This window comes from Tachypleus tridentatus, chromosome 9 (assembly GCF_004210375.1).
Source record: "Tachypleus tridentatus isolate NWPU-2018 chromosome 9, ASM421037v1, whole genome shotgun sequence".
Classification (NCBI taxonomy): Eukaryota; Metazoa; Arthropoda; class Merostomata; order Xiphosura; family Limulidae; genus Tachypleus; species Tachypleus tridentatus.
The window spans coordinates 106,858,824-106,883,481 of record NC_134833.1 but is presented as its reverse complement, the minus strand read 5'-3'; the positions used below and the strand labels follow the sequence as shown (position 1 = coordinate 106,883,481).

Genomic DNA, 24,658 nt, shown 5'->3' with positions numbered 1-24,658 from the left:
TGAAAATTCAGTCGTTTTACTTTTTCTTTTTCATAAAGTTAGATGTACTTGTCACGAACATTAAAAGCTATCACTATCAATGTAAAGAAAATAGTTTTTCTTTATATTTTATCATTAAATTAAAACCTTGTCACTTGTTTCTAGGCTCATTAAAAATTATTTTGAAGTTGACTTATGTTTGCAATCAAAAACAAAATTACGTCTTAACGAATACAAGTATTCAATTGAGTTATTACTAACAACGAGAAATAGTTTTAGTCCCATACAGCTGCTACTTATGCACTCTCCCCTCAAACCCATAAAAAAGAGCTACCATAAGAAATGCCTCTGTATATAAATCTTTAAAATGAATTCAGTTTTAACAATAATATAATTGAATAAAGTAAATATTTTTCCTAAGGAACGCACAAAACAATAATAATCCTCGATAAATCCAAGGATTTGTGGTTCATGTATCGTTAGTATGATAATGGGCATCATACTTTGGAGTCATAGATAAACTACAAGAGTAACTTTGAGCGATTACTTTAAGGCCAAAACAAAACAGCTAAGTGATACTGTTTACTAGCTGATTTTAATCTATTCTGTTAATTTAACATGACCAGAGGGAGCAAAATTTCTTTGGGAAGGCTTAAGTGCATACAAAATCTGAACAAAATAATTTCAAGGAGATCATAGGGTACGACTTCCAAAACATGTGTCATTTACAGACTTCAAATGAGATAATCCGTAAAATATACCTATAAATACGCGGACTCGTAATAAAAAATACCCTTCAAATTATTAATCTCTCCCATCAAGTGAATCTTCCTCCCTCTGGGTTTCTTTGTCAATTTTTAGAATTAGTGACGATTTGTATAGACAGCACTATGTGTAGTTGAAACAAACAATAAACAGTATAATGCACTGTACATTTTTATTTATTCACAATTTAGTCCGGTTTCACAAAAGTACATAAATGTTGTACAGAGAAAATCTTAACCCTAACTATATGATGTTCTAAATCTTCTCTTGTTTTTCTCAAGTTTCCAAATAATCTTCAACTGCAGAAAAAGAAAATATATTTGTCCATTTAATGTGAACATTATTGCAGCAATAACTATTTAATGGTCATACAATTATCTTTTTTTTAAGAAATAATTATTTTTTTATACTTTTGGAAATACGACATAGCAATGCTGTTTATCTAAAGGCGCGGGACGAGTGAATGCAAAGAATTCGACACGTTTGATTTTACCGTCTTATAGTGACGAACACGGAACTACAAATTCGAAGAAGGTAAAAGACCGTTTTAAAGTAGCATGGTTTCATTTTATCAAGAACCACTCTGAAAGAGTATTATTTGAGATATGGTGTCAACAGGTGTTTTGGTCTAGTGATCATCTGACTGTGAAATAATTTTAAAATACTCTTATATTAAAAAAACAAAAACAAAAATTAAAGCCTATAAATTCGAAAAATCGTCAGTAATTTGTACGTATATTCGAGTATTAAGCTATAAATTTGACATATTCTATGAAAACTCTTGTTACATCACACACTATGTTTACACACTATAGTACCGATTCTGTAAAACAATGACTCTTGGTGTTGTGGATGATTTATAAAGCTACGTTTTGTTAAACTGAATAGTTCGTATAGACAGAATACTTACGTTTAGCATAAGGCCAGCCGATAGATTCATCTTTCAGTTGGCTGTCCAGCCAAGTCTCCAGTGGCTCGAAGTATGAAATGAGGGATTTTCCATTCATAGTGGACTCACCAGTCAACAACTCCATCACTTCCGGCCACAGTCGAGATGATCCTATACTGAGTGCTTCACTAAAAGCAGGTTTGATTTTTAAAAAATTTAATAACTAGGGGCACTAGGATATTTTTTAATTGGTGGTGATGTTATCAGTTATAGAGATTGTTTGTTTGTTTTAGAATTTCGCACAAAGCTACTCGAGGGCTATCTGTGCTAGCCGTCCCTAATTTAGCAGTGTAAGACCAGAGGGAAGGCAGCTAGTCATCACCACTCACCGCCAACTCTTGGGCTACTCTTTTACCACCGAATAGTGGGATTGACCGTCACATTATAACGCCCCCACGGCTGGGAGGGCGAGCATGTTTAGCGCGACGCGGGCGCGAACTCGCGACCCTCGGATTGCGAGTCGCACGCCTTACGCGCTTGGCCATGCCAGGCCCAGTTATAGAGATAGAAGATATGTTAATGTAGTTAATATTTCAAAAGGAATGGATAATTTTCGGGTATGAGATGTGCTAATAAATAACTTTCAAGTGTGAGATGTGTTAATAGGTAACTTTCAAGTGTGAGATGTGTTATAAGATGTGACCTTCATCTTCGCTATATTCCCAATGGACATTTTTCATTATAATATGAACACTATTAAATCACAATAAAAATCTTTCATTATAGCATAAACGCTACTAAATCTTACTAAAAGTGTATTTTCTTATAGCAAAGCCACGTCGTGGATATCTGCTGAACCCACCGAGGGGAATCGAACCCCTCATTTTACGTTGTAAATCAGAAGACATACCGCTGTACTAGCGTGGGCCTTACTAAAAGTTTTCCTTGATAATATGAATACCGTTAACTCTCAGTAAACATTTTTCATTATAATATTATATAAATAAATAATACAGTGAACACAAACAATGTATGCACAGTGAAAAAACACTAGTAAAATAAATTGTATGCAGTCAGCAAAATAGTTTCGTCCCCAGAAACATATCTATTGATTTATTTTCATTGGTGTTTCCACGTAGTTAGATTTAAACAAAGGTAAGAAGTATTTTAACTCAATATATACGCCCACTTTCGTGTAGGATCCTTTTCACTAACCTGTGTATTGCAGAAAAACAATAAAATTAAAACCGAAAAATGGGAAAACCACAAATGCTAACCTAAATTGGAATGTGTGAGAGCCTTAAATTGTGTGACTTACACTCTTCAGTACGCTGTACTCTTTATATTTGCAATGGTTCTGGTTTTAGTAAATAAACACAACAGTTATTTCAAACTGTACTAGTTAGGTTATTTGATTAATTCTATAGGTTTTTATATTTGTACAACAGCGTTAGGCTTGAAGGTTTTAAGTACTTCGAGTCTCAAATTGTGTAACAGTCAGTGATCTCTAACAAAAAAGATGAAACTGCTATTCAAAATCATAAGATGTTTCCCATAACATCTCATGTTTACAACAATTTCCTAAAACTCGCACCCGTTCCCTTAATAATAACGATAAACTCTTTTAGTCAATTTATATTTTGTTTTCTTCAAAGATTTGGTAATATGCGATAATTAAATCAGTTTAAAAGGTAGACTATTGGATATCATGAGATAAGTAATACTTAAAAAGGAAGCAACTTTGAAAATGTACTGTTATAATAAGAATTAAAAATGACAGGATATTGAATAACATGTGATAATTGATACAAAAACAATATTTTATTTCTAACTAACTTCATGTAGAATATTAAATATCCTTCAAGAGGAAAATTTTGTGTTGTACTGTAAAGTATTTTGAAGATGTGTAGAGTCTTTGTAAATCAAGTAAAATATTGATTATATAATGTCAAAGATCTGACAACTATTGCTAAGTGAGAGAGTACAAAGTATAGTATGTAATAAATCAGTTAATCATTTAACACTTTATTAACAGCTTAATACCTGATAAATACGTTCTTGAACAAAGGAAGTGAAAGGATTCGTAACACCTTGTTTAAACACTTTGTATTAAAAGGATTACTATAGCAGCAGTCGATGCAGTTAGTAGTTATTACCTTGGTTTTAGTAGGTGTTTATAGTTGAAACACTTAGTAGTTATTACCTTGGGTTTAGTAGGAGTTCAAAGTTAAGAGTTGAAACTATTAATAATTTAATACCTTGAGGTCAAACCTAAACTTGCTAATCATTTAACATCATTTTAGTAGGTGCTACAAGTCAGAAGTAGAAACAGCTATTTATTTAACACATTCAACATAAGAGGGTTCGAAAATAAAAACTTAACATTTTGTATTGATAGATGCTTTAAAGCAGGAGTTTGTTAGCCATTAAGCACAAAGCCATGCAATGTTCTGTGACCATAGTATATATCAAAATATATACTTAAAGCCGTTAAGTCAAAGAGGTAAAAATCACGAGTTAAAATAATTTAGTGTTTAGCATCTGGTAATTTTTACGTGCTTAAAATCATATGGTAAAGCAATTAATTATGTGAAATGAACTTTTTATAATACGACGAAGAAAAACTAGAAAAAATTACACTTCAGGTTTGAGTAACATATAAATTTAAATATTGAATGAGTGGAAATTGTTGAGTCAACCGCTGTGGATGTAGACTAGTAAATCAAAATTAATACAAAGATCACAGATACGTTTTTACGTGTCTTTAGTTTAGACAAAGGTTACAAGTCTTATTTGGTCTGTAGAGTATGTTCGCTAATTTATATAAAATGTGTTACATACCTTAGAGCATTTCCTGCCTTCTTATTCCTGTAAATATCACATTTGTATAGCGGTCCCTGGTGGCCAGCTTTCTTACAGAGTGCTTCGTGAAACTGGAACTGGATGACGAAGCTTACAAAATAACTGTAAAAAAGAGCTTATTATTATTGTTTTATTCTACCGATCAACATCACAATAACACTGAGAAGTAACATTGATAATCACAAGAAACTTTATTCTACACAGAGAGCATATCTAATTCTAACTACATCTACAACTTTTCAAACTAGGAGTAGTAAAAGATTATTTAATAATTTGTGTCAGATTTGCTATTATGTATTTAATATCGATGTTTATTTTATTTGAATATATATTTTTAAATGCATATAACTTATATAACTTACACTGTTAAATGTGTATTGCGAAATTTCCGCCTTTTCCTTAAATTTATGGAATATTCTCGAGTGTATGAATCAACAATGTACTGTGTGTGTACGTAAATACTTGTGCTTATCAGCATTGTTGCCAACTGTACTTTCAAGAACTTCACTTTAACGTTTAAAAACCGTCTCGCCAAGACATAGTACATATTGTTGGCTTGCTACAATTGGTATACTACAAACCTCGGAAGCTGTAACTGGGATCAACACTTATTAATCGGGGAACTACACATGTTTGACCAGGAACGTTTGTAGAGTTCGAACATTACAAACTGTTTAACTTCAGCAGATTAACATCGGACGTTAGTATCTTATGAAGACGTTAGATAACTTTAGCGATGAGAAACTCGCTTGTGATCAGTGAAGAGCTAGTTACTCACCCTTTAACTAAATTGTGCCTATTTTAATTAAGAATTAATTCGCTCGTATTGAACCATTGATAAAATATTAAGAAAGGTCCGGATCGAATAGAAGAGTCAATACTGTTTGTAAAACTTTTAGATATAAATCATTATTTGTAATAATCATTATTATAATTTTTATTATATTTTTATTAAGAAAGAAAATGTATGTATCAATCTTGTTGGTAAATATAAATTTGATACATCTCAACATTTAATCAACTTCTAAATTAATATTAAAATTTAACTCAGTTTCAGGCTATTTGAAATCGTAATACGTAACTTAATAAATTGGAGACTCGTACGGGATAAATAATAATTCGTAATACGTAAATATTTATATTGATCAGACAAGTATTTCGTTTTGTTTTGTTTTCGAGTTTGTTCATACCGGATGTATGGCACTCCGGATGGGATGTGATACTTAGCACCAGCATCAAAATCCACCTCAGATCGTTTAGATGGAGGAGAAATTCCCTGGTACTTAATCCTGTAGAAAAGGATAAACCGGAATAAGATCATTATGTTATAGAAGAAATCAACATTTTTATGTTATGTGTAAACTTGTGAGAAACAGCGTTCCGAAATGGAAGCAAATAAAAAGAAAACTGGATTATTCTGATAGAGAGTAAATAAAATTGTTTTTTTTTTAAATATGTATTACATACACTTGTGGAAGAATTGTTCGTAGACACAGACAAAAACAGAGATCGTACCTTAACTCCCACCATTTTTTATTCATGTTGTCATATGCAGTGTTGCCACTGAAGACATCCCATCGCCACAGGTCCATCAAGTAGCCAAAGGGCAGGAAAACTATTTTCTTCAGAGCCATGGCCAGTAAAAAGTTGATGTCGGTTTCTGATGTATAAAATATATTGACTTTTATAAATTTAAATGTGGCCCATAAGACCCCAATAAAAATTCAGTTTTATCAGACGTTCGTTAAATAATAACCAGTTTATATTTCATCATTAATTTTAATGTTTGATGTTACAGATGCCAAAGCATGCTTAGGAATCTAAAAACCTAAGTGACAAACAACCATTTGCATTCCAGATATATTATACCTATTACAGTTGTCCATGTCAAATTCTGTATTTAAAACATATTACAGCTGTTACATCTATGTAAATCAAGTTATTTGTTAATAACATACTAGGATTATGGAGATTTTACTATGTGTTTCTACTGCAGATCAAGCCATACATTTAAGACATTTTACAGTTGCTAAAGATATGTGGTCAAATGTATTAAGTTCTTATAGCTAGAGAAATCATGGTATATGCTCAAAACACGTTACAGCTGTTACAGTTATGTAAATCATGCTGTGTTCAAAACATGTAACAATTGCAACGATTATGTATATTACGTTATTTGTTAAAAATACGTTACAGCTTTACTTAATAAATGTTGGCTTATATTATTTATATAGACGTTTTAAAAACTTTTAATTGTAGAAGTCTGAATTCACAGGATAGCAAAAAATCAGTATAAGAGTAAATTAAAACGAACAGAATATCACACAAAGAACGTTAAAAATATTCATTAGTGAAGTATGTATTATTTTCTTACTAGATTTATTTCACAGTGACTTTTTGTTCCTTTGGAGATATCAAAATTTATAAAGGCCTTGTATTTGTAAATCATGCTGGAGACAGGTCATTATTATTTAAATATGCTTAAGTACGTATGCGAACAATCACGTGATAATTCCTCACCTATATGGTACTTGCGATTAATAAAATTTCAACTCGCGTGTTGATGTAGACGAAATTTTCCATATTGAAATGAACTTACCTTCGTCTTCGACGAGTTCGTCAAGCAACCCGATTTCATGTAAGTGTTTCGGAGTAGAGACGGATAACGACATTACGTCACCAAGTGCTTCATGAAAGCCTGCAAAGTTTAAAAGTGTAAATGGCGTTACTTAAACTACAGGATAAAAATGAATTATCGCTGTTTAAGACCATAATGTAATACAGCATTTTGTGTATATATGTAATTTCTTGTCCCTGATGTTTGTTATTAGCAGTGATATCAGACAAACATCTGCTTCGAAAACACATTTTACAAACACATTTTACATTTTATAAGAAATGCAATATAAATTGGGATAAGTTCGTGTACATCATGTGCATATATAATATAAAATGAGAAAAGTATGTTCACTTTTAAATTATCGTATTAGCACGATTACAGGGCAATTTTGAATATAAGGCGACCCTCATTTTCAGAAACTATGGAAAAAAATTAAGTAGCATAACGTTATTTTTTTAGGTTCGCAAAATCAGTACTGTAACTGAATAGCGTGCAAAAAGATTAGTTGCAAGAATTGGCGATGACCTTGAGAGAAATCTGGCACATATGTGTAGATGGGTACTATTTGGACATTCAGGAATACGACAAGTTTAAGGAAGAGTAAAAGATCTGTAGTTGGCTACGATTATAAGGCAACTAAAAATTTTGCAACTTAATTTTTAATCAAAAAACGTCGTCTTATAATCGGGCCAATACGATATTTGTCGGAGCGGTTTATTTCATTAGCTTTCAAAGGCTTTGTTCATTTATGTTTTAGCTAGAAATATATTTTAACAGCTTACTCCTTACTTTGTGTGAATATCCCAAGAAATAAACCCTGCACTACTATTTTAATAAACCTAATTATGGACATCTTTGTTTAAACATTGTTGTATCAAATAATGATTTTTACATTTAATTACTAGTCGATGATTAAAACAAATTTCCCAAAAGAAAGAAAAATAAACAATTTCTCTCTAGAATAAATCATAAAAATGTCCCTTAGATTAGAAGGGCTGATAGGAAATCATTGCTATCATAGTATGTAACTTAAATATTTATATGGGAATGACAAAACGCCTGTTTAACAATGAGGTGAATATCGATTTAGTGGTGGTTAAAAACACATTCCAGATTTATAACAAATTCACAAATTTATTTTGAAATGACGAGGATAAAACTTCGTTTCTGATAAGAATCTAAATAAATATCCATCAAAAACCATAAGTCGTTTATTTTTCATTGGACATGAATAGCACCATGCTAGGTAAACTTCAAGTTAACAAAAGCCCAACAGAACAGTATGGAGAACCAAATATTATTATATTAAATTAATAGAAAAAGGAATATTTAACAGATGTATAGGCTTATGTCCCTGTGAATACATTTATACATACTTCATCTGTTTAACATCTATCAAATTTAAACAGTTGCAGTGGTTTGAAATTAAGCTTTTGTTAACCCATAGACTAATGTAGCGTACGTAACACCTGTTTGTTTTTGAATTTCGCACAAAGCTACTCGAGGGCTATCTGTGCTAGCCGCCCCTAATTTAGCAGTGTAAGACCAGAGGGAAGGCAGCTAGTCATCACCACCCACCACCAACTCTGGGGCTATTCTTTTACCAACGAATAGTGGGATTGACCGTCACATTATAACGCACTCACGGCTGGGAGGGCGAGCATATTCGGCGCGACGGGGATGCGAACCTGCGACCCTCAGATTACGAGTCGCACGCCTTAACACGCTTGGCCATGCCGGGCCACGTAACATCTGACGTGTTTGTTTGTTTTTGAATCTCACGCAAAGCTACACGAGGGTTATCTGCGCCAGCCATCCCTAATATAGCAGTGTAAGGCTAGAGAGAAAGCAACTAGTCATCGCCACCCACCGTCAACTCTTGGACTACTCATTTACTAAAGAATAGTGGGATTGACCATCACACTACAACGCCCCCACGGTTAAAATGGCGAGCATGTTTGGTGCGACAAGGATTCGAACCCACGGCCCTCATATTACGAGTCGAGTGGATTAACCATCAGGCCATGGCTGACCCCTGGCATGTGTTTCAAAAGTAATAATCTTTTGTAGGACGTTACAGAGGGACAAAAACAGTTGCTACCAAATATATTTGTTTGCAAACTTGACGAAAATACGTTGATAGTGAAAATGAAGAGGGTGTAAAACTAAAGTAACCACTAACCTGGATTTGCTCCATCTCTAAAAACGACGGGTTGGTTTTTGTATTGAAGAAAATATTCTACATGCCCCATCTCGTGGTGAACAGTGATTAGCTGCTCTGTAGTGACGTCAGTACACTGCTTGATTCTGATAATAAAAAATAACATTATAAAAGTGTGTAAATGCTTTTCTGAAACAGTTATTAGCAATCTAACATAACTACAAATTACATGAATGCTCAAGCAACAAATATCCCGCACCCGCACATACCAAAAACACTAATAACATTATTTACAAACATAGAAAACAACTCTATAATAGAGGCAGTCAAAAACACGTTTATCGATTCCATCAGAAAATGTCAAAACCATCTAAATCAGCAAGACAGTAGTTACTTTGTTTTTTGTAATAAATAAGAAACTTTTCGCACACCAGCAATTCCTTACATAAATCATGAACTTACTATTCATCTTAAAACTCAAGCCACAATAGAGCAATATTTAGAGTATAGAATTAAAGAACTCACCTATAACAAGATCTTACAATATCATCTATATTAACCTAAAGTGTATTTATAGCATGCTTATGTGAAATCCGTATCTGATAAGTTGATCCAGTGAAAGTAATGATTTGTTGGTGAACTGTTTGCGAAGTGCTATTGCACAACGAAATGAGAAGTGGCAAAGAAGCAATCAATACAACAAGTTTAATATTCATGAAGAAAGTCCTGAAGAAGAAATAAGGATTAGTGTATTTAGATTGCAGTCTTAATGTTTGTACGCTAATCACGTGAAGTAATCGTGTAGAATTTGTTCGTTGCTAACAAAATCATCTCGGATGGAGGAAGAGGGCTACATAGCACCTGACTCTACCAGGTCGCAAAGAACACAACCGAAGATCGACTCCAGATTAGATCGAGGCAGTGTTTGTTTGAGTTAGACAATCATCTGAAGACAGGATGTTTTATACTGGTTTAGACTGACGACCTTACGATAGCCCTGACGTCAACCAATATGAGCACTGATGTGAAGGAGATTTAGTATTTTATTTATGCCTGTCAAGTTCAAATATTGTAACAATAGTAATATTCAATATTAAAATTATAAAACAGCTCAATGTTGTAATAATAAAAAGACTAATGTTATGATAAGAGAGCAATTTAATGTAGTAACCATAGAACAGTTCAAAGTGGTAGTAACATAAGGTTTCAATTTTGTAACAACAGAACTGTTCAGTGTGTTAAAACAATAGAATAGCTCAGTGCTGTAACAACATAGGAGTTCAATGCTCCTACAACAGAACAGTTTAATTCAATTTTGCAATTCAATGTTCTAACACAGGAGCAGTTCAATGTTATAAATACAGAATAATTCAGTTTTATAAGACTAGAACAGTTCATTGTGACTTAGCTAATAATAAAGACACATCTCAAAGAAATTTATGTGCTCCATATTTTTTGGTATTTGTACCAAGAGCGATATTTTTTTAATTTGAATTTATTTTTTCTGTGCATTACGTAGTAAATGGAACAAAATAAAATGAGACAGTTTCTGCCCACCTCGAATAAACATCTATGAACCAGAAAACATATTTTTTTTTTTGAAAAAATAAAAGAGGTAATTTTCCTGCATGAAAATTGTCTATTTATAAATCAATGCTTGGGAATTTCAGTTTATCTTTAGTAAATGTTTAGATTGGTCTTACCAAAAACTGATTGTCACTAATAACAACCATCAAAATTAAAAATTGTTACTTTATTTCCAGAACATTCGAGAATAAATTTTAAATTAACAATGGTAAAATATAATGAGCATTATGAAGGTTAAAGAACAAAACTAAAGTTACAGTAAACCTATTTCATTAATTTTTCTTTTACCGTTATTTATGTATACCCCATTGATTGTTTTAAGTGATATATCTGTGATGCGCGGAAAAACTAGTCTAATGATTAATTTATAGGTAATAATTATTAATAATTCTAGGTCAAAACGTTAACTAATAAGAAATTTAAATAACAATTATTTGAAGTTAAAAAACACTGTTACTAACTGTACTTAAAGATTCTGCAGAGAGAAATGAAATTAAACCTTGAACCGATTATTAGTATAGGGAAATAATCTGAGTCTTCGTTAAAGTTTCGTCTTAGTTTGTAGCCGTTAATGATCAGATGATTCACTTAACACATGTTCAATGCACACTTGGAACAATGACAACTGCAAACTTGTTAATAAAAGGTTATAAGCTGTTTATTATTATATCTACACAAGTTGTTAAAAGCTAGGAAAGAAATGTGTTTAAGAAATGACCTATGTTGCATTACATACCCAATTCAAACCAGCATAGTTTTTATGTTATTCTCATATGTTACTGTAAATAAACGGATTAGTAAGGCTAACCTGTTTATTTAGAAATAAAGTTTCACCTAAAATCTTTTCCGTTGTAAAAGTCCCATGCAGAAGCATGACAGACAACGTCTCTATCCTTTGGTTTCGTTAACATCGAATGTTCCCAGAATTCAGGTGGCATTGGAATAAGTCCAAGTGAAGTGAAAAATTCCTCAGAAACTTTAAACATCTTCTCTGCGTCCCACTTCTAAATAAATGGCAACAATTACTTTGTTTCAATTAAAACGTTTCAGAATTTAAATAACGGCTTTACCTCATGACTCTACCCATTTTTTTCTATATATTTGTGAAAATACAAATATCGAGATAACTGTGTAAATAAAACCTTACTAGTACAAAAAATATTTTTCTGCTTGACATCAATGTACAGAATTAGAAGTAAAATAATGGGTATTATTAAACAATGATTACAATATACCACACGGAAAACTCACCAATTCTTGCATTTTCTTTGTTACGTCAATACTTGGTTTGTCAAACGGCTTCAAGTCCTCGAGAAGAGATGTCCAAGTCTGTGCCCACATATTCCCTACATTATTCAATATTTTAGGAACGTATTTTATTATTTGTATTTATATTAATTGTTTTAAACAGGAACAGGAAAAAAAGACAAATTTCTTCTATATACATTAATTAATTTTCGTAAGTTATTCGAAGTTAGCGGTAAATAACCTTTGAATACAATAACCTGTAAGACCAATGGATTTCTTATCTAATTAGAATTTAAAAAGTTAAAAAAGTCGTTTTGTAATGAACATAGTAAATGGTTTGAAGTAGTCTTTTATCCTGACGTTTCTTGCAGCAGATTTAATTTCGTTAGTTATAAATCAAAATTAGTACAATAGAATTTAAAAGTAGACATCAAGTACCAAACATACCCAAGAGATGGGCAGGAATTGTCCCATCTTTTGGCATTTTGTCTCCATATGTCTCACGTAATTTCATCCTGACATAAGCATGAATTTTCTGATAGAGAGGACGAAGTTCGTTCCACAGATTTTCAACGTCATCTCGAAACGTCTCAGACTCGTAGGGTTCCAACCACATTTCACTTAAATCTGAGAAGCCTGAAACCAAACAGTTGTACCTATGTTACGTTGCATGGAAAGAAACGCATAAAATTGTAAACAATAACACTTCAGAAAAGCTTTAATAATTACGATATTATTATATATAAACACAAAATATGTTCGGTTTAAACCAAAAAGCTAGATGTACATCGCAAATAAATCATGGTCACTACTGTCTTGTTTTGCCAACAAAAAATGAAAGTATCAGCTCATAAAATAATAAATATAATATAGTCTTGAGCAGATTCCGTTTAATCAGTTTTAAACCACATCCCAGATCTCAGTCGCTTTCAATTTATTAAATCTATAACATAATATAACAAGATTCTTAGTCGTTACAACGTTAGAAATGTGCAACTCAGCTCATGTTCTTGCTGTAAACGATTTTTCATCACATTAATATAGAAACGAACGATTAGGTGGGTTCGTTATCCTGTGTTGATTCACATATTAGAGTCAAACTGAAATAGTTTTCGGAAATCTGCAAGTTTTTGTTCGTTACCCTAATTGAAGTATTTTTTTCTCAATTTTCTTTATTCACTTACTTGCAGTAATTTATTGTAGTCTATATATATTTATTTTAAAAAATCAAGCTAAACCTTACACGTGCTGATATAATAGGAAGTATATAGAGGTACAATATAAGTATTGCAGTCCTATCCGCGTTTTAATCTTCAGTACTATTCAGTATTTATTGAAACTTTGATAAAAAAAAATCATAAAAGAGGATGACATTGATTTAATATACATAATTCCACACAATAAACTACCTAGAAATACTTATTACTGTAAATCTACAAACACAAAACTATAAAACCTATAAGTTAAGAATCTAGAGAAAGTTTAGTTTACCATTGGCCTTTGCTGCCTCGTTTCCAAGTTTCGTGACTTCAATGTATTGATTCCTGATAGGCTTTCCTGCGGCATCTCTCCATTTAAGCCACACCTCCTTCAGTTCTTCGTAGTCACGTGATGAAGCCAGTATACGAGTCAAATCTTGAATATGCAAAAACACGTAAAACGCTAAACGTCTGTTATTTTTTATCATTTATTAAAATACTGTTTTGCAGTCTGTTACTAAAAACAAATTTAAATAGTGTTTGTTTCAAGAGTCTAGTTGTACGTAAGAAGTTTGATAAAATAGTTAAACTATTTATGTGTTTGTACTGCACAATTGAACTGTAAAATGTAAGACAATTCATCGTATTCAGAAATTCTTCAAGATATGTTCCTGTTTCACTTCAACAGTGAATGTTGACAAGTTAATTTGTTAAGATGCGTTTTTTTTAGCAGCTACATACCGATTGAAGCCACTATATGTTAATGTGTATCATACTGTCTAAAATCTTATGTCACTCACATGACAACTGCTGGGCTGTTTTGTAATTCGTATATAGCATACTTTGGTTTACTTTACATTGGTTTTTAAGAGTTTGATCTTTCTACCTTAAACCCTTGTATTAACAACACTAACAGTTTTAAGAAACCCTCTTTAGGGTTTCCATTTATGAAGTTTCTCCTCACTCTATCGCATGATAAGATTTCTACATGTTTCTCCGTGACTGTCTATATTTTTAATGATGTTATCCTGATGTGTAAACTATCAACTGGACTCTGGAGCATTTTCATCTAATAAAGGAAGGAAATCCTACAGTATCTCTATTTATTCGAATTCCATTCACTGTTTCCATAATTATTTCCAGTACCGTAAACATAGTGGGACATTTTCTAAAACAACTGACAGTTTACACTTTAGTCGCATAGAGCAGAACAAACAAATAACTAAGACTCCCAGTTTTGGTATATTTACTGGGATTACTGACTTTAAGCCTTTCGTTTATGACCAAAAATTAGGCTTTTGTATACAGTACGTAATGATTCTAATATCAGCATTGTTCCCAACTTATACCTAATGTTAGTAGCAGCATTAGGTTTTTACGTAAGTTTATTTTAAGACTATTTTATTCATTATTGTTATATTTCTATATAATATTATATATTCGTGCTTCTTTCAAAAAATAAAAAGATAAATCTTTTATTTACATTTTTTTCTTGTATTACGTAGAAATAATGAAAACAATTAAGGAAACCTTTAAAAAAGACGTCAAGTGTGATTTTATCACAAGTACATGTAGGCCTCCTCATGACTGGCAGCTTTCAGGATATAATACAACAAAGAGGTGGACTGTCTCGCTTTCTTTTTCTTTAGTTCTTATTGTACATGTTGCATGATACATGGTAAAAACGAAAATGTTCTACAATTACATAATATCTGTATCGTGTTTTTAAGTTTTAACATTCGAAGTAGAAAATCTATAAAAAATATATTCTTTCGTGTTAGACTTTCCATATATTTTGTTGGTGCTCCTCAGGAGGTTCAGGTTTACACGTCCAATAGTTGTAACTTATAAAACTGAACCTCCTGAGGAGCACCAACAAAATATATGGAAAGTCTATATAATATTATATATTCGTGCTTCTTTCCAAAAAATAAGATAAATCTTTTATTTACATTTTTTTCTTGTATTACGTAGAAATAATGAAAACAATTAAGGAAACCTTTAAAAAAGACGTCAAGTGTGATTTTATCACAAGTACATGTAGGTTAGTTATTTGTTTGTTCTGCCCTATGCGACTAAAGTGTAAACTGTCAGTTGCTTTAGAAAATGTCCCACTATGTTTACGGTACTGGAAATAATTATGGAAACAGTGAATGGAATTCGAATAAATAGAGATATTGTAGGATTTCCTTCCTTTATTGGATGAAAATGCTCCAGAGTCCAGTTGATAGTTTACACATCAGGATAACATCATTAAAAATATAGACAGTCACGGAAAAACATGTAGAAATCTTATCATGCGATAGAGTGAGGAGAAACTTCATAAATGGAAACCCTAAAGAGGGTTTCTTAAAACTGTTAGTGTTGTTAAAGATCAACTATTTTCCTGTGATAATAGGGCGTAAACAGTGGATCCTCTGAACCACATCCCGGCATGCTAGCCACAACGTCACACTCAGCCGGGATGTGGTTCAGAGGATCCACTGTTTACGCCCTATTACCACAGGAAAATAGTTGATCTTTGACCTATGGGGAATTGGATGCATTACATGTAACAGGGGCGACAGTCAACTTCCACTATTAGGTAAGATTAGGGTATCCAAGGAGTTGTCAGCGGGTGCTGTTGAATAACCGTTTTCCTTTTGTTGGCTAAGTTCAAAATTAGGAACGAATAGAGCATATAATCCTTGAATAATTTTGCGCAAATGTCCGAAAACAGAGAATAATATTTCCTTTAATACTTTGACTACTGAAGCAGTTGACTTCCCGCTATAAATAAATAATACAAACATGGCACACTGACATAGATTTATCCGACATTCAGGGTTGCATAAAGAATTTGTTTGTTTGTTTGTTTGTTTTGGAATTTCGCACAAAGCTACTCGAGGGCTATCTGTGCTAGCCGTCCCTAATTTAGCAGTGTAAGACTAGAGGAAGGCAGCTAGTCATCACCACCCACCGCCAACTCTTGGGCTACTCTTTTTACCAACAAATAGTGGGATTAACCGTCACATTATAACGCCCCCACAGCTGAAAGGGCGAGCATGTTTCGCGCGACCGGGATGCGAATCCGCGACCCTCAGATTACGAGTCGCACGCCTTAACACGTTTGACCATGCCGGGCCCTGCATAAAGAAATCAGACAAACATTTGAACTACTTGTTGATGATGAACCTATAAATGTACGATAGACAACACAGTTCTTCACACAAAACAGGAAAAGATTAACAACTACCTGGTTCCAGTGCCAGATTACATTTGTCTCTGATGCACACAGTAGCTGTACTGTAAGTCCTCTCCATTTCTGCCTCTAGTAATGATAGCTAAAAATACAAAATATATATTATCTTATTTCTCGGCAAGATGACATTTTCCTTTCATATTTTTTATAAAAATGAAATTTAGGAATTTTGTTCAATTTTTTAAAGTATAAATATCTTACAGAGAAAATAAATTGTAACACCTGATAAGCACTGAAAAAGACATCGGACATGTATTTTATGTTAGAGAAAGAGACAAGAACTGGATACTCTTAATACATATAGACGATTGTGTTAATTCAATTGTTCACATCCCATTTTAAATTTACCATGAGTTAAACAATAACCCACTATATAAGTGTTATTTACATGTGCTAAAATAACAAATTTCAGGAGTATTTCAAATGATTGACGTGTTTTAATGCAAAATTATCAGTGTAGTGTTTTTACAAATTATTCATATTGTCTCAACTAAGAATACTTACTGACCGTAGATACTCCAGATTATTTTTTTGAGAAACAAAGTTTTTATTCATCAGTATGATGTAATAATAAGTATTTCACTACACTAAAATAAATGCAATAAAGTACAGAAGTAAATTTTAGTTTATATTACATGTTTCTTAGAATGTCAACAGTGTAAACCACAGACAACAATCTAACTTCAGCTCTCTAAGATAATTCTACTGTGTAAAAAAAACAAAAACTGTAACGCTCAATAATCTCTTATTTTTTAGATAATGATAAGTTTCAGGACTAATGACCAGACTGGAGCAGTCATTACCAGTTCTGTTTGTAGAAACGGTTTTATATGTGTATTAAATAATGTATTAAATTGAATTATTACCTTTTCCAGTTTATCGTCTTCCAGCGCTGCTGTTCCTAGTACAGACAGTTTCTTAAACTGTCGTTTCAAAAATTCGTCTTTGAAACCTTCCCATTTGAAAAGAATGGTGTCCTTCCATGCTGTTTTTTGAAACTTGTAATACTTCTGTGACTCTTCAACCTTTAGAGAAGATATAAAGTTATTCCAAGATGAACACACTTTGTTTATGGTTATTACAAGTTTAATAAAAGTGTTAATATTATCATGATTATTATTACATGTTGAGATTTTTTAATTCCTTTAGTCTATTTTTTATCGTAAAAAATAAATACAGTAGCAATGTGTGTGCATCAACGTGTAGTTAACGTCGTTTTGTGAAACAAACGACACAAGTAAAACGTGTAGTACCAACTTCATTTTTTAATCGTCTTTCTTATAGTTTTACATGCAATTATTTCTAACCCCACATACCATTTTCTCGAGGTTGTAGTCAGTAATATTAGTGTTGTATATCCATTGAGCATTTACTGTTGCTTCTAAAACTTGGGAAAACTTCGTATCTAAATCTGTCATGTAAATTCTTGCAAGTTTTTCATTTTCATGCGGAAGGTTGTACTGGGGTCGGCTTTCTACATACACAAATAGCCCCACTATGTTGGCAACACCCAGTAAAACAAGCGACAGTTTAATTCGCTCCATTTTAGTTCTCTAGTAACAAGAATGAGACCAAGCAGCTGTTTTTATATATTGTACTGAAATAATCTAATATATGATAACCTGTCACAGTTCCATGGGAACCCAACAGAAGGATCAGCTTAAAAAACTGTATCTGCCGCCATTTATTACGACGTTTGAATAGAAACCTTGAAGTATCTTACATCGATTCGCTCAGAAATTAAACCCTATACAATTTTTTTATAAAATTCATTATGGAACTTATGTGTAAGAAACGATATAACAATGGAAGAACTCATTTCTTGACTATAAATCGACCTGAAAAGTAACCACAATGCTAAAAAGAATGGTGATACTTCTACTACTTTTAAGAATTATGTGTTCTCAGAATTCTTTATGACGAGAAACCCACTTGAAATAAAAATGAATCTCAAAACGGCTGGTATGGGTATTAACACTTTTACTGATAAGCAAAGAACAACGTTTCGATCTTCCAAGATCATCTTCAGATTAACAAAAAGAGAGTTTGTAACTAACCGTTGCCAGGCACATGTCTTAGCGACGAGAGTATAAACGGGTACGGGATTGTAGGTAGTGTTGCAGTTGGATGTTACATTATTAATTAGTATAGGTATAAAGGTGTTTCTTTATATTGGTTTAATTTTGGTTTTCGTTGTTGTATGAGTAGAGCTTCTTTGATTTTGGGTTTGTTTATATTTGTTTCCCTACTTACTATGTGGGAGTTTTCTATGGTTATTTTTGTTTACTTGATTTGCAGTGTTCAAAAAGGTGTGAAGGTGTTTTTTTTTTGTATGTACTTTAAATCTAGTTTCTATCTTTCTGCTTGTTTCTCCAATATAAAAGTCGTGGCAGCTGTTGCATTGTATTTTATAAATAATGTTGGTGTTGTGTTTGTCAGTGTGGTTTTTACATAGTATGGACTTTTGTTTTGAACCTGGTTTTTAAATAAATTTAGTGTTTATTAGAATGTTGTGTTTTGTTATAAGTTTTTTTCTGAATGGTGGTTATTTTTTTGCTGATGTCAGTAATTTATGGTATGCAGCAGTATAAGGTTTTGTAGTTTGTTGTATCTTGGAATTTATTATTGTTTGTTGTTGGTCCAAGTGTGTGCGTATAATTTTTTCCCGGTTTTTGGAGGAAATTTGTTGATGTTGATGAAGTGTTGTTTTATTTTGTTGATTTCATCGTTAATTTTATCGAATGAACATAGTTTTATGGCTGTGTTTATTTAGTTTTTTAATATGTTGAGTTTTTGTTTTGTTTCATGTGCTGAGTCCCAGGGAGTGTATGATCTAATATGGGTGATTTTTCTGTTTTGAATTGTGTATCGGTTCTAGTGATTTTGAGGTTGAGAGATGTTATTTAGTTAGTTTTTATCCTGTTCACAGGTGAACTTAATGTCAAGTTGTATAGAATTAACGTGGTTGAAAAAAACCAATGTGTGTTCTGTAGATGTAAATCCGGTAATTGTATCATTAACATGCCTGTACCAGTATAATTGATGGTGTAAGGCTGGATTAATCGCTTGAGATTCAATCTGTGTCATAAAAATGTTGGCTAGAACTGGTGACACGGGAAACCCCATACTTAGGCCATTTATTTGTTGTAGCTTTGGTTATTAAACGTAAAGTTAATTTTGGTGGTAGTGAATTCTAAAAGCGTTGCGAATTGGTTGGTAATGTGTTGGAGTCTTGGATATAAAGTTCTAAAGCTATCTTGCAGGCTTCAGTAATTGGGACTTCTGTGAAGAGGGAGATAACATTTAAACTGGTCATTAAGGCTTTGTGGTTTGGTTGATTAAGAATATATTTAAAGTTAAAAGAGTCTTTGAAAAAGGAGCCGGCTGATGTTACATGTTTAGAAAATGCCCACACTATATATTTACCGAAGGTGTAGTTAAATGGTTCATAGGTCGGCTTTGTGGGTCTTAGTGGACAATTGGGTTTGTGAGGTTTGGGGGTGCCGAAAAGTTGTAGTGTACGCGAGTCGGTCTTTCGTAGGTAATAATTAAGGTTTTCTGAGATTGTGTTGTTTTTTTCTTTTCTAGTAGTAATTTGTTTAGTTGGTTTTCATGTGTATTTGTTGGAGTTGTGTTTAATAGTTTAAATTTGTTTGTATCTGACAAGATGTTGTTCATTTTTTGCACATATTCATTTGTGTTCATTATAACTATAGCTTTGCTTTAATCTGCTTTTAGAATTTTGATGTTGTTGTCTTATTTTAAGTTGTTTATAGAATTAATATCTTTTCGTGTAAGATTGTTTTTTAGTTTTCGTTTCTGTGGAATTATGTTGATGGTTTTGTGTGAACATTCTTTGAAAAAGTTGTTTAAGATACTGTTTTGAGATGTTTCGAGGAAATGGATGTTTTCAGTTTTACCTGGAAAGATGGGCTATTGGTTGTCGGTGGAATTGTTGTTGAAGTTGTCTTCTTTCTGGTGGTTGTTTTCCGTTGTTTTGTTAATATTTTCAGTTTGTGTAAAGTGGCTCACCAGTCTTCTAGCTAGGTCTTACAAGCAGGTTTTCACCTCGACGGATTGAACATTTCTAGGTATTACTGCGAAGTTGAGGTCCTTTGTTGAGTAGACGTATCTCTTCATTACTTAGTTTTCGGTCGGATCTGTTAATTACAATGTTTGTTGGTGGTTTGTCGTGTTAGCGACAAACTTTCCTTTCAACTTAATTTTGATGTTTGTGAACAGAAAAAAATCACACGGGGCAAGATCGGGAGAATATGGGGATGGTGGTATCACAGGAATGTTTTTCTGACAAAAATTTTTGAACAGACACAGCAGTGTGTAAAGGCGCGTTGTCATAATGAAGAAACCAGTGACCATTTTCTCACAGCTCGCGGCGGTTTCTTCTAACTTTCTCCCCTAAGCGAATTAAGACCTCTTTATAAAAGGCCTCGTTAACTGTCTTTCACCATAGCGACCATTTCATCAGTGGACGATGTCAACGGTCGTCCAGAACGTGGGTCATCTTTTACCGATTCCCGACCATCTTGGAAGAGTTTTATCCACTGATAAACGACAGCCTTACTTAAGCAGTCATCCCCATAGGCAGTTCTTAACATTTCGAGGACTTTTTCACACAAAACTTGATGCAAACACGTTGCTCTTCTTTACTGTTAATTTTTATTACGACAGGGGTAAGAGATACGCCTGTCTTTGAACACGTTTTTCGCAACATGGGTATGAGGGATAGAGAAATGGCTTGTTTGTCGGGTGAATCTATTTGTACTTTGCACACACCTCAGTGAAGCTCACTGCCTCTGTACTGGCACCTGTAACAGAAGAAGTCTTAGAACGTTTTGATCAGACCCTGTACATATATATTCAGTTGAACTTATATTAGGTGCGGTGAGAAATATGTGTTCTATTTTCGAGTATATGCTTCAAAATGTTGTACATGAAAAGTACTGTTAAGCTAGTTGCATCAAGTAAAATTAAACAAACTTTCAAAGATCAGAAATTTTAAGTACAATCCATGATATATGATGAGCAATAACGTCATTAAAGATCTATGAATACATTAGAAATGTGGTATATTAATCATTAAAGTATTTAATCCTCAATGGCATGAAGTCCGAGTCTGATAAAAAGTAAAAATATGGTTTGTTTTAAAATATGAAATCAACAAGCATGGTTTGAGTTCTGTAATTACATTTAACATATTTCACTCATAAAGTTACGTTAGTAGTATAATTATTATATGAGACTTAAAATAATCTATTAAAATTTAGTATAACTCGACTTTAGAAATGATCATGAAGAATCTATATATATATATATATTACAGCAAAATACACAGGAAATGCATATCACCTTAAGCACGTGTTACAGTGAGTAAGTACCAAATGTGCAAATCTTATCAATGATTTTGCATTGATATTAATTTCTAAATTGGTATAAGACACCAAAACTTTACTAACTGTTCTATTGTTTTTATTTATTTGGTTCAGTAAAGATGACGTCAATTCTTTTTCATGTTGAACCTTATGTTGTTTTCTCGTAGAAGTCTCAGCACATTATCACTGTCAAATACGTAAGACTGTCTCAGTAAAATATATAAACCAACGTTTAATCTCTTTATCGTATCACAAAACCAAAATGGACAGGATTAAATTGACTCTTGTGTTATTGAGTGTTACCACCATGTTTGGGCTGTTTGTGTGTGTTGAGAGCCGAGCTCAACACAACCTTCCATATGAAAATGAAGAACTTGCAAGAATCTATATGAAAGATTTGAATAAACATATGTCCCAAGGTTTAGAAGCAACCGTAATTGCCGAGTGGAATTACATCACGAATATAACAGATTATAACCTCGAAAAAATGGTAAGTGGCTCAACAAATAAGTGGAAATCCTCTTAATTGTTAAGAAAGTTATAGAACACATTATATAATAAAAACCATTGAGATGATTAAATTTGTTTCTCATTGACCCAGAATCATTCTTCCTATATTACGTTTTAATAAATAACTAAGGAAATACTACCATGCAGTTTTCAACATTTTGTTACTAAGTCAAACAGTATTTGGTAAAATGTTAGTAGACTTTTACGTGTGCATCAGTCTAACTGATTTTCGATTTCAGTCTACGTTATCTGCAACAGGTCCACATTTACATTGTTGATGACGTTTATTATCCTGGTCTTTAGTTCCATTATATTTGCTACAGATGTGTGATACAAGATATCTTTAACATACCCCATACTTTTTTCCTCTATTGACGTTTTTAATTACGCTGCATCACGGCCACTGACTTGATCTCTGCGAGTCAAACAACGCATGAAACCTTTTCTTGCAAGGTTGCCATTTTACAGGGTAATAGTACTTACTGAGGTGAAAACAGATATGACAGTAAAAAGAAACGGTTTGAGTTAGGCTACAGTATGTCAAAAATATCATGGTTGTATATCCTAAGCTATACAATTATTAAATTTTAAAATAGGAAATGTCATTTTGGGCCATCCAGTATTTTACCTTCTCAGTTTTACTTCAGAAAACATACTTGCTGTTTATATAGTACAACTTTAAAACGCTTACTGTAAGAGACCTTATTTATTTAGGTTTGGATGTAGAGATGATTCATGAGTTTTTTTCAATGGCATAACTAAAATAAAGAAAAAATATCTATTGATATCCTCACACTACACAAACATGATGACATCCAACTTCTGCATCTGCATCAAACGTATATCACTGAATATTCAACACAGTATAACTGTAATAAACGAATGGAAATAGCAAAACCAAACTTAGATGTTAAAACAGTTACCCAATGACAACACCATAAATTATACCATTTATCAAGAAGGTGGAAAAGTATAAAATGGTTTTAAAGTAAAATATGGTTTTAGAAGAACACGTTATTTTCTTCCTACCTACAGATCTGTCAGTTTTACAAGTAAAATAACGAAACTAAAACTGTAAGTGATTTAAGCTAAACTCAATTTGAATTATATTTCATTGCCACCGGATACAAGCAAAAACAAAAATATATTGAAATTCATCTTTTTTGTTAACCCTCAAGTAATATAATTCAAATATTTGAAATGATCTATTAAATAACTGTAATAACCATATCCAAAAATGGTGACTTGAAACTGAAGAACTAACTCCGATTACAAAACATTCCCTTTGATATTTGTATTTTTACGCAAAGCAACAGCAGGACTATTTGCGCATGGCGTCCTTTATTGGAGCTACTGAACTTGAGTGAAGGCAATTTGTTAACAGCATCCACTGTCAACTGTTGAGTTACTTTTGTCACCATAGAGTGGAATTTGACAGTCACTCTAACAGCGTGCTCACGGCCCAGCCTGTGGAAAACATTTCTGAAGTAGCGCGACACGAATCATGAACCCTCGGAACAACATTCCGAGCATGTTAAATACTAGCATTACACCTGGTCAATTGCAAAAGGCACTTATGAAACATGGAATTTTAAGATGTTGTTTTACGGGTTTATAATGAAGTATTCAAGAGGGGGACCGTCTGTCTAGTTATACTTATCACTACCATCCATTCTCATATCTGTACAGAAGTTCTACAAGCAACATCTTGAATTTATTGTGAAAAAGACAAACACAGGTAGGAAGGTTAACTTACAAATATTGAGAAGTAAAAATCCTAGCTCAAGTATTTTTTAATTTCAAATTAAACATAATTATAACATTTATTTCAATTGACAGTTTTTAATGCAATTGGTAGTTATGACTTTTTACGAAGATATTACAATATAGAATTTACCCTATGTTATTACTGTGCAAAATTTGATAATGTGTGTTCCATTCTTTGTACTACTACTTTATTAGTAAAGTGTCATTTTTTGTTTAATAGTGTAGCTTATTTTTTGTTTTGCAACATTACATTTTCATCATGGTACAAAATGGATTAAATATATGAAAGACATAATAACGATATTTTGGCGTTGTTAAACGACAGTAAACAGGTTTATTTATAAATCACTCGACTATTCCATATTCTGAATTCAAAACAACGCGATTTTTGATTTTTTGGGGGGCTCTAAATCTGTAAATTAAAGCATTTATGGCCCGGA

The 24,658-nt window shown here is 32.6% G+C and overlaps 2 protein-coding genes across 2 annotated transcripts in view; one reads left to right on the top strand and one right to left on the bottom strand.

The window, feature by feature from the left end:
* Nucleotides 1-24,658, top strand: part of LOC143227447 (angiotensin-converting enzyme-like) — a 103,322-nt gene that overhangs the window by 52,350 nt on the left and 26,314 nt on the right. The window contains exon 14 of the mRNA XM_076458894.1: nt 22,085-22,431. Coding sequence (XP_076315009.1) covers nt 22,085-22,431 — 347 coding nt within the window. The remainder of the gene's footprint in view (nt 1-22,084; nt 22,432-24,658) is intronic.
* LOC143225990 (angiotensin-converting enzyme-like) lies at nt 903-18,131 on the bottom strand. Its single transcript, XM_076456307.1, has 14 exons — nt 17,868-18,131; nt 17,418-17,576; nt 16,546-16,633; nt 13,603-13,746; nt 12,559-12,747; nt 12,115-12,209; nt 11,698-11,867; nt 9,298-9,422; nt 7,095-7,193; nt 6,011-6,155; nt 5,686-5,784; nt 4,475-4,597; nt 1,655-1,821; nt 903-1,043 (listed from the first exon to the last, which is right to left on the bottom strand). Exons 1-14 carry the CDS (start codon nt 18,093-18,095, stop codon nt 1,021-1,023), a joined length of 1,854 nt encoding a protein of 617 aa, XP_076312422.1. The 5' UTR covers nt 18,096-18,131; the 3' UTR covers nt 903-1,020.

Bases quoted from the DNA above. Each gene is read 5' to 3' on its own strand.
- LOC143225990 (XM_076456307.1), bottom strand. From the start codon at position 18,095: ATGGAGCGAATTAAACTGTCGCTTGTTTTACTGGGTGTTGCCAACATA. The intron at 9,423-11,697 runs GTGAAACTTTAT...TTTTATTATCAG, and splicing joins TACAACGGAAAAGATTTTAG to AATCAAGCAGTGTACTGACG. The intron at 6,156-7,094 runs GTAAGTTCATTT...TTTATACATCAG, and splicing joins CGAACTCGTCGAAGACGAAG to AAACCGACATCAACTTTTTA.